Here is a 17,308-nt window from a genome sequence, read left to right as displayed (position 1 = left end):
TTTTGATTTCATAAGTCAATTAAGTACCTTTGCTTTAAGAAGTTGTCTGATTGTCAAAATTGTTGAGATGTTTGACATCTGTGTTCATCATCCAATAGGAGATTATCTACATTATCAAATGGGAGGATTGTCTCAGCAATAGTTATGATGTGGTCCTGTAGGGGGCGTCTAAGCATCAGCATTTGTGTAGTTCATCAGGCTTATTCTTAATTTTTCATTTTCTACAAAACCAATAAAAAAATACAATTTACTGCCATATTTAATATAAACTTATATATATATATAAAATATAAACTGCTAAATTTTGGAGAGCTTATAATTCTTTGTTATTTTTGGCTTATGACTTATTTTGTCTCAATTTTCTAAATTTTCCTTGTTCTTTTTTGGGGTTTCATTCCAAGTTTACACTCCTGGCAAAATAAAATAAAATAAAGCCAAAAATGGCAAAATATTTACTTTCAATGGTCTTAACCATTTTAATCACAAATCACTGGTCAGGAAATTAGGAAGAATCGCACAAATACTGGAGATAAATTAACTTTATAGGCACGGAATAGCCTTCCCCAACTTCCAGACAGCTTTTTACAGGAAGAAGAGTCAGTGTTGTTCCACTCAACGTTAATGACTTCAAACAGTTCGAGTAGTTTAATTACTTTTCCCAGTGAAATAGCTCAACAATACCAGCAGCTAAAAAAGCTTCCCACACAATGACACTCTTCCTCCATGCTTCACTATAGTAGAAATGCATTTATTATTATATTTCTCAACATGCAACTCGTGTTTCATTGTGATTCATCACTCCACACACAACTTCCCATATTCTGCCAAACACTTAATTCTGTCTTTGATTTTTTTCTGAGACAGCAATAGCTTTTTAAGTAGCGCATTTGCTTAAATTTAGCTAATTTCCTGACCAATAATTTGTGGTTAAGACATTTAAAAGCTTAGTGTTTAGCCATTTTTGGGCTTGGTCCATTTTTTGCCCAGCAGTGTAGAAGAGAATGTACTGGATGATATTCTCGAGCACATATCTGCAGCCAAATAAACGTCCCTAAATGACATTCCAGATCAGGTTCCAAGTAATCAGAACAGTTCCTTTGAGTTCACAGCGGTCACATGACGGTTGACGGGTCAGTTACAGTTTGATGTTAATTACAGCTGCCAGATCTTTTTAAATATTTAATTAACTGCCATTGTTTTGGCCTGCTGAATCACAGTACTACCTCCTTGTCTTAAACTTGTCTGATGGGTTTTTATTATGCTTAAAAATGTTGCTGCTTTCATTTTTCTGTAATAAGCACCACTTTTGTTAGATATTTTGTAATTTCATAATAATAATAATTAATAAGCCCTAATGGGGTTTATGTGCTGTATATTGCTGTATTAGTCACTTTTTTATTGTAAAACTCTGGAAGGTTTACTGTTAGGGTTAAGGTGTGGGTTAGGGTTAGATTTAGTGTTATCAAAAATATTGATGCGAGTATTGCGCATAGTTTTACTCATTCCCGCAGGTTTCACGCTTGCACCTGCTCAAAAGCTCACGCTATAAAGCCACCTCTCAAACAGAGTGTGAATGCCATGTTGAGCTCTTTTTCGTGACTTATTGCGCTTAAATGGTCAAATACACACAAACGTATGTCAAAATGCACGTCTTGACGGGTTTTCATGTAAACACAGTCAGTTTTGGAACATAATAGTTGAGAAAGAAAGCACATGTTGTGTAACAGTATATTGGATCCGTGCATAAGCTCTTAAAGTGACAGCAGCCTAATAAACCTGCTGCTCTGTAATGTTAATCAGAGAACAAAAGACAGAAAATCACACTCTGCTCTTGACTGAATACTTTTTGTAACTTTAACTGTATGCAAATTAATCTGTATTTAATTTTCACAATGGAGACTATCCAGGTTATTTTACATTTTGACTACTTTATTTAATTTCTGTAGTATTTCTTACCTGAATACTACTGTTAGACACATCTGATAAACTTAAAGCCATGTTTATTTAGTTTGTTATTCTATTGTATATACTTGTGCTATTGCTTGCTATTTGTTGTTATTTTATTACTGATGGTTTCCTCTGGTTAAAAATGTCAAATAACGCCTCCATGGGCTATAATATTTTAACAAAATTACCCAAATTATCAACAAAAAAATAAGAATAAATTAGTTAAAATAGTTAATAATAAAAATATCTATATTGAAGTTTTCCCTGTGGTATCAAAAATTGTATAGAATATCAATATCTTTCAAGGTATTGTATCAAAATTCCAGTATCATGACAATACTAAGTTATAGTATTTATAACTAGCTGTATATACAAACAATGTAAGTATATGGAATGTCCTTATTTGCATAGCTAGGTGGTGTCGTGCGTGCGTGTATGTGTGTGTGTGTGTCAAAACACTTCAAATAAAGTTATTGGTTATTATGGATATGCCTTTGATATATATTGATAAGACAAACACTGATCCAGGTCTGGTTTATGTTCATCCCATGTTTCATTCTGAACACTATTGTTTTTGTCTAACAGGACTGGAACCTCAAGAGACCCTTCTACACTTCGCAGCCCGTCGTGGGCTCCTCAAAGTGGCCAGTTTTCTCCTCAAGCAGCCAGGGGCCCGAGAGGCCCTCAACCTGTGTAACAAACAGGGGGCCACACCGGTGGTCATCGCTGAGAGCCGAGGACACACTGCACTACTGGAGCTCTTCAGCCAGTGAGTAATGCACTTACAGTACATACACAGCCTGTTATTCACATGAAAACAACATCAATCTGCACTGATGAAGGAACAGGAGTGAATGGGAACTCTATGGGCACCAATCTACAGTTGAATAATTGTCCTCGCACTGTTAAATAGTCAAAAACATGAATGTTTGTATACTAAGTGAACTGTTACTGCGGTTATGATGGTTAGATATTGTCTGATGCTGACTGTTTCAACACTCACTGACTATTTTATACCACTGTATTATTCATTTAAAAAATCAACATCAATATCAATGTCAGTAACTCTAGGCTTATCGAAGGATTCACGTTTTGGGTGTGCTGTTAATGGCTTAACAAATCATGTTTGCATTTTGATTGTACAGCCCAGAGTAAACTTTTTTTTTTTACAGTTACAGTTACAGGTTACAGTTATGTTGTCTTTTGAAATAAAATAAACATTTATAGAAATATATTTAAAAACATTTAATACATTTCTATTTTTTAAATAGAATATACAAAATGTAAACATATTTTAGCTAGTTGGCTATGCAGCATTTCTCATTTCCGTTTAGTTTAATTAGAAGTACTAGAATAACTATAACAAAAACTGCAATAAAAATGACAAAAACACAACAAAATTACTAAAACTAGCTAAAATTTAAATTAAAACAAAAAAACTATAATAGTATATCAATGCCAATAACACTGTTTCTCTTAAAAATTAGATATGAAGTTGTTAATTTATAACATTTTAATGTGGCTATCATAACTCATTTTATTTATATTTGGATGAATTCTATAAACATTTTTTGAATTTATAACCATCTCTGACTTTTGATTGCTGCAATTGGCATTTTGTTAAATACTGAACACAGTACGATCTAAAATCATCTTCTAATCTAATAGAGAGGCATTTTTTTCCACACAAGACACATCTGAGAAGCAGGATGTCTCCATTAGCTCTCTATTAATCTCATTGCTGAGACATAAAAGCGATCTAATTGGGTATTGTTCTTTAATCTTAAGCATGCTGCCTCAGAGAGCAGTGACGGTTGCTTTCCTGTGACCTGGTTGACAAAAATCACTCCACCCAGCATTAGTCAATGCTCCAGGCCCAGATTTTAATCATTACCTCTTATTATTACACACTTGAGATGGCAAAAGAGTACAAAATACACATGTAGCTGTATAATAACTTGATTTGTGTATTTGGATCATTCTCCACTGCCTCTTGAACAAATAAATCAAACCAAGTACATCCATAAGAACTATAAATTATATTGAGTTTCTTGATTACAGCAGAGTGTTATTCTGTTTGATGTTGTGATGAAACTGTCTGGGCATATCCTGTTCATCCGAGGGCATGTTTTGTTTTGGTTTAGGGAGGATTTGGATACAGACTATGGCGTTGAGACACTCAGACAGGTCTCCTCCTCGGGCAATCGCGTGGTACAGCACCACCCCTCTCTGAACACCTACACCCTCTCTGTGGGCACCGAGTCGGGCGGTGCATCACCCAACCTGCAGGCTGACATCCTGGCACTGCGCAGTCTGATCATTTGCCATTGTCAGGGGCACGTGAGTCAGGTCCGTTTTTTCAGATGTTGGCAAATCTTCCTTTTCTTTTCTCTTTTTTTTAGTTCTGTAGTTAGTTTTTGATTGTGATGAAAATCTCCAGAATTATTCAGCATGATGAGGGCAATATGTGCAAATGTGAAGAATGATGTTGATGATAATATATTGATAAAGACAGAATAATGCAATTGTAAGGGAAACGTTACTTCAGTTTGAACCATGTAGTTAAAAATGTCATATCAAAAAGATCAACTCATAAAAAAACAATATCGTTAATTTTTATTGGAATTGTCACAGCTTAAGATGATTGAAAGTGCAAGACAAAGTTGAATTCTTTTCAACGTTATATTTTTAGAGAAAAAAAAAATAGTATGCAAATAAATGCAAAGTTTAGGTAGTATTCAATGGCTTTATTCTATCAAACCCATTACAATGTAATGTTTCCTATTAGTGAAGTGCAAATAGGCTAAAATAAATTTCATTACATACTAAAAACTATATATAGATATTTATAGATATATAGATATATATAAACTTATATAGTTTAGCCTGTACTCTGAACAACATTGTACTTCTTATGTTACTGCCTCTTTAGGATGAATTGCTGTGTTGTCTTCCTCATTTGTTGGATTTTTTTGGAAATGTCTGCTAAATGAATACATACTATTATGCAGGCAACAGAAGGGAACTTGTTTGCCAAGAAATATCCCTCAGATTTCAACCTCCACCATAAATAGTCTCCAACAACTGTAGATCTACTATTCATTGCATTGGCATAACTGTAGAGTTCGAAAACTGCTTGAAAGAGAGAAAACTCTAAAGCTGTTGTTCTCTGTTCATGTTCAGGGAGGAGTTGCGTTTCAGCAGAGCTCAGATTCTCCGCACATTGCCCAAGAATGTGATCATGGCCTGGAGACCAGAGTTTGCTTTTGTGAAGAGGCACCGCACGACTCCCTTGATGCGAGAGAACGAGGGTTCACTCCTTTTAGCACAGAAGAAAACAAAGGAGAATGTAATGACCGCCTGGATCAGTACGGTGACGGAGGTCCCTCGTTCAGCTGTGAAACTGCCACGGCTCTCCTACACAATGGCAATAGTGAAGATAAGCGGGCGTGTGCTTGTGAAAACAGTGAGTCTGATTGCAGAGCGCAAGAGGAGAGCTCAACCGCTGGTGTAGTTAGTACCGGGGACATTGGAGATAGTGGTGATGGTTTGCAGAGCAATTCTGTGAACATAGCCTACAGAACCTCTTCCTGCGGACAACAGAAAGAGGAAGCTGATAAAGCGGACGACTTAATCTGTGAAGCACCGGGGGAAAGTCAGGAAAAAGGACACAACTCTGTAGAGGAGAAAGCATTGGAGGAGAAAGAGCTATCTGAGCGTAACCCCACCGCTGAAGCAGGAGATATGGGAATTACTCAGTCTTTGGACACGCCGGAAAGTTCGGATGTTGAATCTTGTTCTCAGGGTGCTGAGACTGATGATGAGGAAGAGGATGGGGGGAGAGAACCCATAGAACCAGTGGAAGTGCGAGAAGAAAGCAACGAACTGCCGGAAATAAACTCAGGTGGAGATGCACCTCTAGATTGCTTGAACCAAAATTGGTTTGAAAATGAAATGTTTGTTTGCCGAGACGTTCGTGATAAAACTGGTGACAAAGGAACTTATAAGCTGGAGGGATCTGAGGGAGGCGTTTGTGAGAATATCCGGTGTAATTTAGAAGTTAATCAAGAACGTCTTGATTCTTCAAGAACTTCTGATCAAGAAGATGCCAATGAAGAGTTTCAGGAGACTCTAGAAATGCCATACTCGGAAACCGATGCCGACCAACAGGAGGAACTTAGTGATACAACCTCAAGGACTTCAGTTGCTGAACATGAGAGTGTTTCATGCCTGCATGAAATAAATCGAGAGATGTTGCCTGTAGAAAATCCAATTCTTTCTTTCATTGAAGAAGCAGTGGAAGAAGGAAGTGAGGTTGACGGACAGAGACTGTTAAGTTTATTCGAAATATCACAAACTGAGCCTGGACCAGAACTTGGATCTCCTACAGCATCTAGTGAGGACACCCTAGAACCTGAAGAACTTGAGGTGATTTTAGGTTCCTGCTGTGAGGGGATGGAGAACGTCCAAGAGAACCAGGAGAACAAACCCATTTTTGAAGCACAGGCAACTCTGGAGGAAGTTCTTGAGTCCGCGATTCCTGCAGATACGGAGAAAGTGAATCTCCGAGATGACTCTTCCCAGGATCCCAGGCAGGATATGACCTTGAACAATGAGGTCACGCAGGGCACATCAGAAATCGAGTCTTCAGAAGGAAATGCAGGCATCGTTTTTGTAAATAGAAATGAATCTGGAGATCAGGGAGTCCTAGTTGATCCCTCAGGCATACCTGTTGTATTTAAGTCAAATGAGTCTGGAATCTCTGAGGAAAGCCTGGCAGTCAATACAGAAGATCTGATGAGTGTTTTGATCCACAGTGACCATGTAGAAGGTGCCTCACATGTCTCTAAGGCACTTGAGAAGCATGACATTATAGATTCTTCTGTATGTCATAAGAATGACATTATAGATTCTTCTGTATGTCCCGAACAAGCCCAGGAAAGCTTAGATCCTATGTCTCAAGATGCAGAATCTGCAATGCACGAGGTTGGACAAACAGTGGGTGAAGAAGACCTACTGAAAGGTGAGTTGAATGATAAATATTTGATATATTTATGATATACCATATTTTCTGGAAAATAAGTAAGCACATGATTAAGTTGCACCGGGTCAAAATTGCATTGAGAGAACAAAAGTCACATTTGATAACATTCATGTTTGTAAAATACCAGTATATAAAATTAAACTCTTACGAACATTATAAACTCTAAACTTCAGCTAAACCTCTGTGTGCACTTTGTGCATGCATTATATACTGTAAGTACTTTGGAATAAAAGTTGCAGCATGTTTCAGATGATAACAAATATGTGACTTATAGTACAGAAAATACTGTAACAATACATGCTTTTATTGATATGTACAATACATTAATTGTTGCTCCAAAACATGAAATGTTCTGAATCAAGGAGAAATGTACAAAAATCCATTGCCAAGATCCAAGTTTAATTTCATCACTGATCGAATATTGCAGTGTGATTGCGTAACAGTCTCTATAAAAGGACCCGCCTTCCATAATAAACCAAAATTAAGTAATTATACCTTTCAGATCCAACAGAATAATTGTAAGTAGTCTGTGCGCCTCCATCACGCACACGCCTGAGAGAACAGGGCGTATTCATCATGATATAATATGTACATAACAAAATGTAGCTTAGCAACAGGTGATGTCATTATGGGATGTCCAGGGAAGTGAAGTTACAAGACGAGGTCAGCATCCATTTCCTGACCTTTTTTCTCTGTTCTCACAGTGACCGAAAAAGTACATTTGGTACACCCATATTTTTAAAGGGGTATTGTTATCTTATCAGGGTTACGTAACTGAACTGAAATAGCCAGACTTATACTTTACAGAAATATCCCTGTTTGGTTCGTGCATTTGTTGGTGCTGAACATGTTTTTAGTTCATTTATCACTTAATAAAAAGTGACTCATATTTTCCATTCTTGAGTGAACGAATACTTGGTGAGGAACTTTACTTTTCATGAAGAACTATTGTACTATTTGTTCTTTAACTTATTTTCTAATTAATATCTGACTGATTAAAGTTATTGTAAATGCTAAATGTTCTCTTACAGAGTCAGATGCACATTTGGAGGATCAGATGGACTTTCAGAAGACAATATGGCCTGATATCATGGACACAAAAGATGCACCACTGGTTAGTACTAAAAATATAGTGTTTTTAGTCTATATATTTAATTTACTACACTTTACTTATAAAATATGTTGTGGGTGTATGTTGTGACATGACTAAATGACATCCCATGATTGTTGGGTTGCAAAAATTCTAGGGCTGCCAGTTTTTGTTTTGTTTTTTTACTTAATTTTTGTTTTATTTTGATGGATGCTTATGACTGTTGTTACGCTGGGCTGTTATGTGCCACGTTTGTTTATAAAGTTGTTTAATGATGCTTGGCAAACCCAACAAGACGAGTCAAACCTTTTTAAAAAAAACAAAATAAGCTCATACTTTTTTGTTATGATCCCTTCAGCAAGTTCCTAACATTCAGCAAGGAGTCAGTATTTACAGTTGCTTTGAAGTAAATCATTTTGAGCACCGAGCTCCAAATAGGGGCGATATTTCTATGAAAAACAAAACATAATGTCCTGTTACTCGACTGCATTTTGGTCGAGTCCCCATGGTGTCGGGCCCACGTGTAACCGATAACAGATGTGGTCCTCCCCTTTCATCTTTAGCCTTACTTGTTACATAAAGCAGTAATATCTTGGTATGTATATAGCCAGTGCAGATTAAAGAACAGAAATACAGCACCGTTCAAAATGTTGGGGTAAGTAAGATAAATTAATACATTGATATAGCAAAGATTAAATAAATTGATCCAAAGTGACAGAAAAAAAAAAGTAAAAATGTATCACGGTTTCCACAAAAACATTAAGCAGCACAACTGTTTTCAACATTGACAATAATAATAATAAATGTTTCTTGAGAACAAGACAAAGCATATTATAATGATTTCTGAAGGATCATGTGACACTGGAGTAATGATGCTGAAAATTCAGCTTTGCATCACATGAATAAATTACATTTTAAAACGTATTCAAATTGAAGATGGTTATTTTAAATTGTAAAAATATGTTTACAATATTGCTATTTATTTTGACCGTATTTTTGATTAAATAAATGCAGCATTGGTTAGCATAAGATACTTCTTTCAAAATCATACACATTTTTTAGCTACCCCAAACTTTTGGACAGCAGTGTATATGCAACCATATGCTCTCTGCCAGATGACATTATTTTTGGCTTGTATTTTTCTTGGTTTACTCTAAAGTGCTGCATACACAGCGTAACATGATTGTGCTGCTGTTATTCAAGGTAAAAGAGTTGCTTTAGTGTCAGTGGTCACAGAAACACTAGATGTGGTAGCATTGAGGCGTGAAGTCCAGAAGCAATGTGGATTTGTTTATTTTGTGAGAGTTCAAATTAGAGGACTGGAACAGAGAGTAGAGATGCAAACTGCGTGTGTGTGTGTGTGTGTGTGTGTGCGCGCGTGTGTGGAATAGTTATAAATTTCCATCTGAGCAGCAGTAGTCAAAATAGTCAACAAATATGAGTAAATTACATGACAGATAAAATAAATGGTATTTGCTGTATTCTCATTTTATGCAGTGTTTCACAGAAAGTATCAATGAATTTTGCTGTTCACTGTTTTTGCTTCTGTTGTTAATACAACCGTGATATCGGCAGCTCTTAATGTGTGGCGCTTTAGCGGAAGAGGGAAGCATTGCGCTCAGAACAGAAAAGGCTTGACTGAAGCACATTTGGCTCTAGATAAAACTATTAGAGAACTGTAGAAAAGATTAAAATGTTAATTTATGCACATGGTTTGTCTTAAAGCGTGTTAAAAACAGCACATATGCATACTGTATAAACAACCTTTAAAAACTTGATTTTCATCACAGGGGGTCTTTAAAAGTTGCTACCGGAACCGGACCGCTTTCAACTATTTCAGGAAATGTATTTACTATCACTTTTGATCAGTTTAATGTGTCCTTGCTAAATAAAAGTAATAATTTTGTAAAAAAAAAAAAAAATCTTACTTTTGAGTGCTATTTTTGAATGCTTACAATAGGGTGAAAAATAGTACATGTTTAAAAAAAAACACACAAAAAGTAACGCTGTCACTGTGCTTTGGTTTGATCTGTAGAAAAAAAAAGAAAAGCTGTTGATTATCCGTTCTCCTGTTGGATGTTGACAGTTTTATGTCGTGACCTCTGGGCCAGCTGTTCATCCACAGGTTGCTTTATAACTGTTTGGGGGAATGGGGGGCTGGGGTTACCCTTTTATGTGAACCACAAGTGCTGAAGGCCTTTTCCTGATAATTATAACCAGCCCCATCCTGGCAACACATGACGCCACGGTTTCTGCTTCTTTCACCTCTGGACTGAGATCATGAGCAGATGGAAGAAATCACTAGTAGGTGTTGCTCTGCCTCGTTTCCTCTGGGCAGAGGGTGTGTTTGTGATTGTGTATATACATGGTGCGCGAAACACTGAGAAGCTTTGACAACGTTTCAATGGTGGTGTCAATCAGAAAGGCATCAGGGCTGTTATCAGTGTGTCCCACCGGACAGGCTTTTCCTGCAGGGATCATTCCATTCAGAGAAGGAACTGTGACCGAGAGAGAAAGGTGACTATGTGGGTCATTTTTGTTCTGCGGTATTTTTTTTTTTTTACTTGGTAAAAATGCTAAGGAAGTATTTCTATAAAAGGGTATATCAGAAGTATACACTGCTCAAGCGAAGATACCTTAGTTACTTGATGATTTACACAATGGCAACTCAATTAACAGGATAAAACATTAGGAGCTAAAGTTTGCCATTTCCTCATTGATGAATTGACAGTTAAATTACTTTTCAGCTTGTTTTGTTTCACAAAAAACAAATCCAATTCCTCAAATCCATTTATAATACTTGCTGATGCTAACGCTGTTGTTTTCTTAGCCAAATGATGTCACTTCCTGGAGGATGATATCATCAAGGAACTGGCTTTTGTTAGTTATGGGATATTAAAAAACTAAGAGCAGGGGAAGTTGATATAACCTATGCTTTTTAATGCTATAATCTTTGATTAGAGAATAAAACCTTAAAATAAAAATGAATGTTTTTTATATTAGTTGGTGCTGTGCAGCATGACAACAATCAAATATTATATTCACAATCTGTATAGTTTGGTTCAAAATTAAGTGACCATGAATTTAAACTCATTTCCTTGAGGAGCAGATGTTTAAATTCACAGTGCATCTGCTCTGCAAAGAAAAACTATATAAATTGTGTAAATAATATTTGATCCAATATATTAAAACACATGGGGGAAAATGCACTGCATAGCAGGAATGACCCATGTGCAGATGTGTGAGAAAGAGCCGATAGGGTTGGGATGGTGTGGCAGGCGCAACGAAAGAGGAAAAGAGACTGTTTGCATATGCGACTGTGTGAGAGAGAGAGAGAGAGAGGAGAGAGAGAGAGAGAGAGAGAGAGAGAGAGAGAGAGAGAGGGGGGGGGAGTGGGGGATGAGCGAGCGAGGGAAAGGGGCCGGCCCTTCACACAGATGTGAAAGATTAGGAGCGTCTCATTTTTCCAAACGCTTGAGCCATGGAGATTGTGCCTGTCAGGACCTCATGTGGGAAATAAGCTTTGTTCAGTGTCACAGTTTCTCTTTGCGCGTGTTGGAAAGATGTACGAACGATACAAGCGGAGGTATAGTTTGTGTGCCAAAGGAGAGAGAACTGTGGATGTAGTTTTAATCAAGGTAAGGAGATCTGAAATGTTTGCATTCAGTGCTCTTGCATTGGGACTTTATATATTATGACTTGTATGTTTTAAACTTGAGGTCCACAGCACAAGTCTTGTGCGGTAATGTTTTTTTTTTTTATAATTCATTAGCAAACATTACAATGCTTAACATATCTATTTTAGCTGAGTACATCAGTAGTTGTACATTTTGTATTTTGATGATAGTATAAAATAGCGAAGTTGAGAGATATGTTGTAAGAATACAGTGTTTTAAAATAAACGTGGACACCATCAATCATTAGATATGTTGATCTTGGAAGATTGTGATGAGTTCACATTGAAATCGTCTCAGAGTTTCAGAAGATTTATCGTGAGATTTATGATCTTTCCTATACTGTATGTACTGATTATGAATGGTATATGGTTTTCATAGGAGTCAAAGAGTATCAATAACTTGCAGTGTTTTTCCAAGCTAAGGTTAAGTTTCTGCTTATAGAAAGCGTCTGTTTTTGCTAAATGTGATAGACATGCTCTTTTGGCGTCCCATTCGGGAATCTCTGCAGTCAGCTGTTCTTCAATCTCTGTGTGCCCAAACAGTGTCATGTCTTATTTGTTGATTCATAGCTCTTTTGTTGGGTTGAGACATCTGGCATTCACACTTCATGTCATACAGTCTGAAGAGTGTGTGTGTGTGTGTGTGCACAAGGTGTGGCTTGTTTTCAGCCGTTTAATTTGGTTCAACAGACAAATACCCTGAAGCACTGATCTGCCAGTTTGATCAGGCACTGAAGACGTGCGGCTTGATCTGTCTTATAGCCATTAGCACAGATGTCACTTCTTTCCTGCCTCAAATCCTTAAGTTCTCAATAAGCTATTGAACTGTATGTGTTCAATGTAATCGGCATAAAGCTTTTGTGTATCTCAAATCAAATGTAACTGTCCTCTCACATGGCAATTAATTTGATTCAGCACAGTTGATTCAATACCCTTAAGTCAACATAAACAGAATTCAGTTTTATTGTACATGATTCCTCATTGCACATTATTCTTAAGAAGTACAATACATGTCTTTGTAAATATGACTCAACTACTTTTCTTTTGAGGTGATCAATCACTCTTATTTTTCAACCTTTTGTCATAGAGTTCACTTTCTAAAATTCTAAAATCAAGTTATTCCTGATTGATAAATTAAGTCCCACGCCAAATTTTTATTTTTCTCATTTAATGTTTTTTCCCACTCAGAAATACTTCATACACTACCATTCAAATGTTTGGAGTCTGTAAGATTTTATTTATGTTTTTGAAAGAAGACCAAGGATGCATTTACTTGATCAAAAATACAGTGAGAATTGTAATATTCTGAAATATTATTACCATTTAAAATAATGGTTTTCTATTTAAAAATGTAATTTATTCCTAAAATGCGAAGCTGAATTTTCAGCATAATTTCTCCAGTCTTCAGTGTCACATGATCCTTCAGAAATCATTCTAATTTGTTGATTTGCTGCTCAAGAAACAATTCTTATTATTATCATTGTTGAAAACGGTCATGCTGCTTAATATATTCATGGAAACCACGATGCATTTTTATATTGGATTACACGATGGATTTAAGAGCCTTCCGTTCTTAATGACTCCTAAAGACTGGATGGCTGTTGGGTTGGAGCAATGCCTCTGGGAAAGCTCAGATACAATGTTTTGACTGATAATGGAGTTTGCGCATGAGTGTGTGTGTGTTTGCGCATGCATGTGGAGGTCAAGAACTGCGCGAGTCGAAGGGGCGGCTCAGTTTGGTGACAGTCTGGGAGCCGCTGCTCAAATCCTAACGGTTTCCTTTGGCTCTTAGCCTGGAGAGAATGATGGAAACGGGCCGCCGGCCAAGTGACTTCATAGCGCTGTACTGCTACTAAATATCACCATCTTTACAATCAGCTCAAACTGGAGATTTTGGAGCTTTGCACAGATTAAACACCGCGATCTTGGGAACAAAAATGGTCCTGTAGGAACATAGCAACGTCAGGCACAAAAATTAGGCTCAAAATGTCCCACTCACTGATTAACGTGTTCTTATCGTGCCATAAATTTATCCCCGAAGCAGTTGCTTTTGTATCACAGCTTTTGTTCCCGCTGCATGCATCGAGAGCCAGCGCACAGTCTGTGCACTTTCAAAACAGATGTGTTTTTATTGGGTACACTTCTGAATGCTGAAGTCTGCTGGCACTGCCTTTTTGGTTTCTTTCCTAGCGCCGCAAATATGCAGTGAGAACGGCAGCGGTGCCAGGTTCTGGAAAGGGACATTGGGCCATGTTTGGCTCTGAACAGACTTCAGGGTTTGGGCCTGTGTTATGGAGAGTGGTTTGAAACTGCAGAAATATGTGCAGTGTTTTTAGAGCATTGTATAATATAGGGGTTGACATGCAGTTAAGAATGCAGTTTTCTACATGTTACCATGTGCTTTTTCTCTTTTTTTCCCTCAAACGTGCATTGCCTGCATGAGCATCACAGCTCAGTGTCAGGAGCATGTGTGCTAACTGCTGAACAATAGCTCTGCATGTTTGCCTTTTGTTGTTATTTATGGGTTCAAGCACATTTTTCAGAAAGTGCATTTTGAACTGAGTAAAGGTTCTTCATGAAACCATCAATGCCAAGTAAAGAAAATAAAATAAATTTACGTAAAATAAACGTACACTATGGCAAGTTGAATGAAGTCCCTCTTTATCTTATATATTTTAATGCTATGTGCTTTTGTGTGCATATAGCTCTGTGGCAGTAAGAGTAGATCTTTACTTCCTATTCACCGAGTTGCTATTTGAGACAATTCTTTGCTATTGTACTAAATTGGATTGCATTGGATTTTATATTTATCTATTATCTCAAATGAATTGTGATAGGTTACTTTTGCCGTATTTCACTCAAAAGTAAGTTTTTTTTTTTTTTTTTTTGCTCATTTCAAACTTTAACATTGAATCAGTATACATGTATTGTGTATAAAAGCTTTCAACACTTCAAGCTTTCACCATTTCAAAAGTTTGGGGTCAGTTAAAAAATAAATAAATAAATATATTTTAAAAACTCTGCTTTAACACCAGAGGAATAAAATACATCTTAAAACATATTAGACTCGAAAAGAAAAGAAAGACTTCTTTCAAAGACATTAAAATCTTACCATCCCCAAACTTATGAATGCTAGTTTGATAAATGGCTGTAATCGTTTTGTGCATATTTTTTTGTCTCATCATCTCGCAGTCCACATTTAATTTCTCTACAGGCTGTCTTTTCCCCCCTGGACGTCTGATTTTAGTGTGAGCTAATCTTAAAAATAAAATCCCAAAAGGATTAATTTATCCAATGAAAGCATCTCATACACTCTGCAATTACACAATTGCTCAATTTACCAGGTCACATACTGACAACTGTAGATCTCATTTATAGCTCTACCGCTGTTATTGTACTAGACACCTATCCCTCAACAATACAGCTCTATTCATTTATAATCTTTTCAACATCAGAGTATTTGTTTTTCAGCGACAGTGGATGTGAGAGACCATCACAGTATGATGGGAACTGCTACAAATAACCCAAAGAGTGTGTGCTTGTGCTTTGTGGCCTGTCTGTAGGCAGGGTCTGTGCTCGGGACAACAGACAGCAGTGTTCTCCTTCCCAGAGCCACACAGTCGATAGTCAGAGACCCGGCATGGACCTGCTCATCAATGGAGTGTTGTGCATTGTTAATTGCTTTAAAACTGCATAGCTACTTGGTCTTTGACAATCTCAAAGGGTGTGAACATAATTATTCCCTGGCCGGGATGGAAATGTGAGCTGCTCCTGGGTCAAATCAGAAGCCATTTCTCTCGTTCGTCCTCTTTCTTCCTGTATTCCCTCCCTCTTGGTATCCTTTGCTGACCATCTTTCTCCCCTGTCCCATCTTGAATCACCGGTGTGACCCTGTAGCTGGATTATAACAAAGGCGAAAGAGCTTCTCACTGTGCTTTCCAGCCGAGTGAATAACCATCAGCTGTGCAGGTCGCTTTAATACAGGCTTTCTATTGTGGGAGCTTTGTACAGGTTGCTGTTCAGTACCAGTACTGCCCGTAACATGAGATCTGTGTAAACATTTCCAATAGACTATGTATTCACCCTTTCAGTGCCTCGGATCAAAAGCTGACATATAGCAGGCAATCAGGCATGGCAGTGTTTGGGCCTCTTAATACAGACTGAAACTGGTCTTTGAAAAGGGAAGTACAGTATATGCACAATAAATGCTAATACTCCATGACTTTAATGCTTTTTAGTTCCAAGATATATGTGACTAAGTTCAAACTAATTATGGCAAAACGCACTCATTCTATAGTGCTTTTTTATGTTGACATCAGCAATGTGATAAAAGATCATTACGTTTATGTACACTACCATTCAAAAGTTTGGGTAAGATTTCTAAATGTTTTTAAAAGAAGTATCTTATACGCACTAGGCGGGCAGGCTTACTTGATCAAAAATACTGTAAAACAGTAATATTTCCACATATTATTACAATTTAAAATAATGTTTTTATTTTTTGACATTTTATAAAATGTAATTTATTCCTTTCAACATTTTTCAATGTTAAAATTTTTTTTTTTTAGCTGAATATTTATCTTCATGTGTGTTTAATGAATAGAAAGAACAGCATTTTATTGAAAAATAAATATTTCGTAACATCTTTTAAATGTGTCCTTGCTGAATAAAAGTATTAATAAAAAATATTTAAAAAAATACGGACCCCAAATGACCCCAAATTTTTGACTGGTAGCGTATAATAAATAGTATTTACTACTATAATAATTGCAATAAATGGTTCTGCCTTAGGGTACGTCTACACAACAGAGACATACTGAAAACTCAACAGTTCTTACTTGGTGTGTTTTCGTGTACAGATGACAAAGTCGTCAAAACGACTTTCAAAAGTTTCCAAACGCCCTTGTTTTGTAAATGAACGGTCAAAACCCATAAAAAGTTTCCAGTTTTTAGTTGTAAAACAGTGTTGTGTAAACGGCCTCTACTTGTAGTTCACTAGCGTGTGGTTGCTGTGCAACTAGGTGGAATAACCATAGTCTGTAAAAAAAATAGACTACGCACCTTCAATCTCTTCCATTGTAGAGAAGTGAAGCAGCCAATGTCCAAATATGGTGCTGACATCTTGGAGCCCCGCCCACTCTCCCTCAGAATCAGTTAGTACAGTTTACTGCACAACAACTCATTATGTCGTGCTAAATACACAGTTATGTAAATGTAGGAATTAAAGTTGAAGCTCCAATCCCCTTTCTCAAATCCCGAAAAAAGTCCATTGGTGCCTCAGTGACTACTTCCCTCAGACAAGCTGTCAATCATAAAGTCACACTCTCGTTTTTATAGTATCAAATAACTAACTAAAACCAAACTTAGTTAAAAACGAACACTTGAACTTACATCAGCGTTATAAAAACTACCTAAAATGACAGACACCATCTTTGGGAAATGTATTTGAAGTGTAATTTGATTACCAGTAGTTTAGTTTGTCTCACATCCCATTAGATTACATGGAGAGGGCGGGGTTTATGACCTATACTGCATCCAGCCACATGGGGGC

The 17,308-nt window shown here is 36.9% G+C and overlaps 1 protein-coding gene across 4 annotated transcripts in view; it reads left to right on the top strand.

The window, feature by feature from the left end:
* The window catches only part of LOC306986869 (A-kinase anchoring protein 13), an 80,768-nt gene that overhangs the window by 27,405 nt on the left and 36,055 nt on the right, over positions 1-17,308 (top strand). For 3 of the 4 annotated variants that reach the window (XM_079590616.1, XM_079590614.1, XM_079590613.1), the window contains exons 5-8: positions 2,533-2,716; positions 4,092-4,296; positions 5,131-6,970; positions 8,023-8,105. In XM_079590616.1, coding sequence (XP_079446742.1) covers positions 2,533-2,716; positions 4,092-4,296; positions 5,131-6,970; positions 8,023-8,105 — 2,312 coding nt within the window. The remainder of the gene's footprint in view (positions 1-2,532; positions 2,717-4,091; positions 4,297-5,130; positions 6,971-8,022; positions 8,106-17,308) is intronic. The other variant, XM_079590615.1, reaches the window with a different exon arrangement.

This window comes from Phoxinus phoxinus (genome assembly GCF_949152265.1).
Source record: "Phoxinus phoxinus genome assembly, chromosome: 2".
Classification (NCBI taxonomy): Eukaryota; Metazoa; Chordata; class Actinopteri; order Cypriniformes; family Leuciscidae; genus Phoxinus; species Phoxinus phoxinus.
This window is presented reverse-complemented; position numbering and strand designations above follow the sequence as displayed.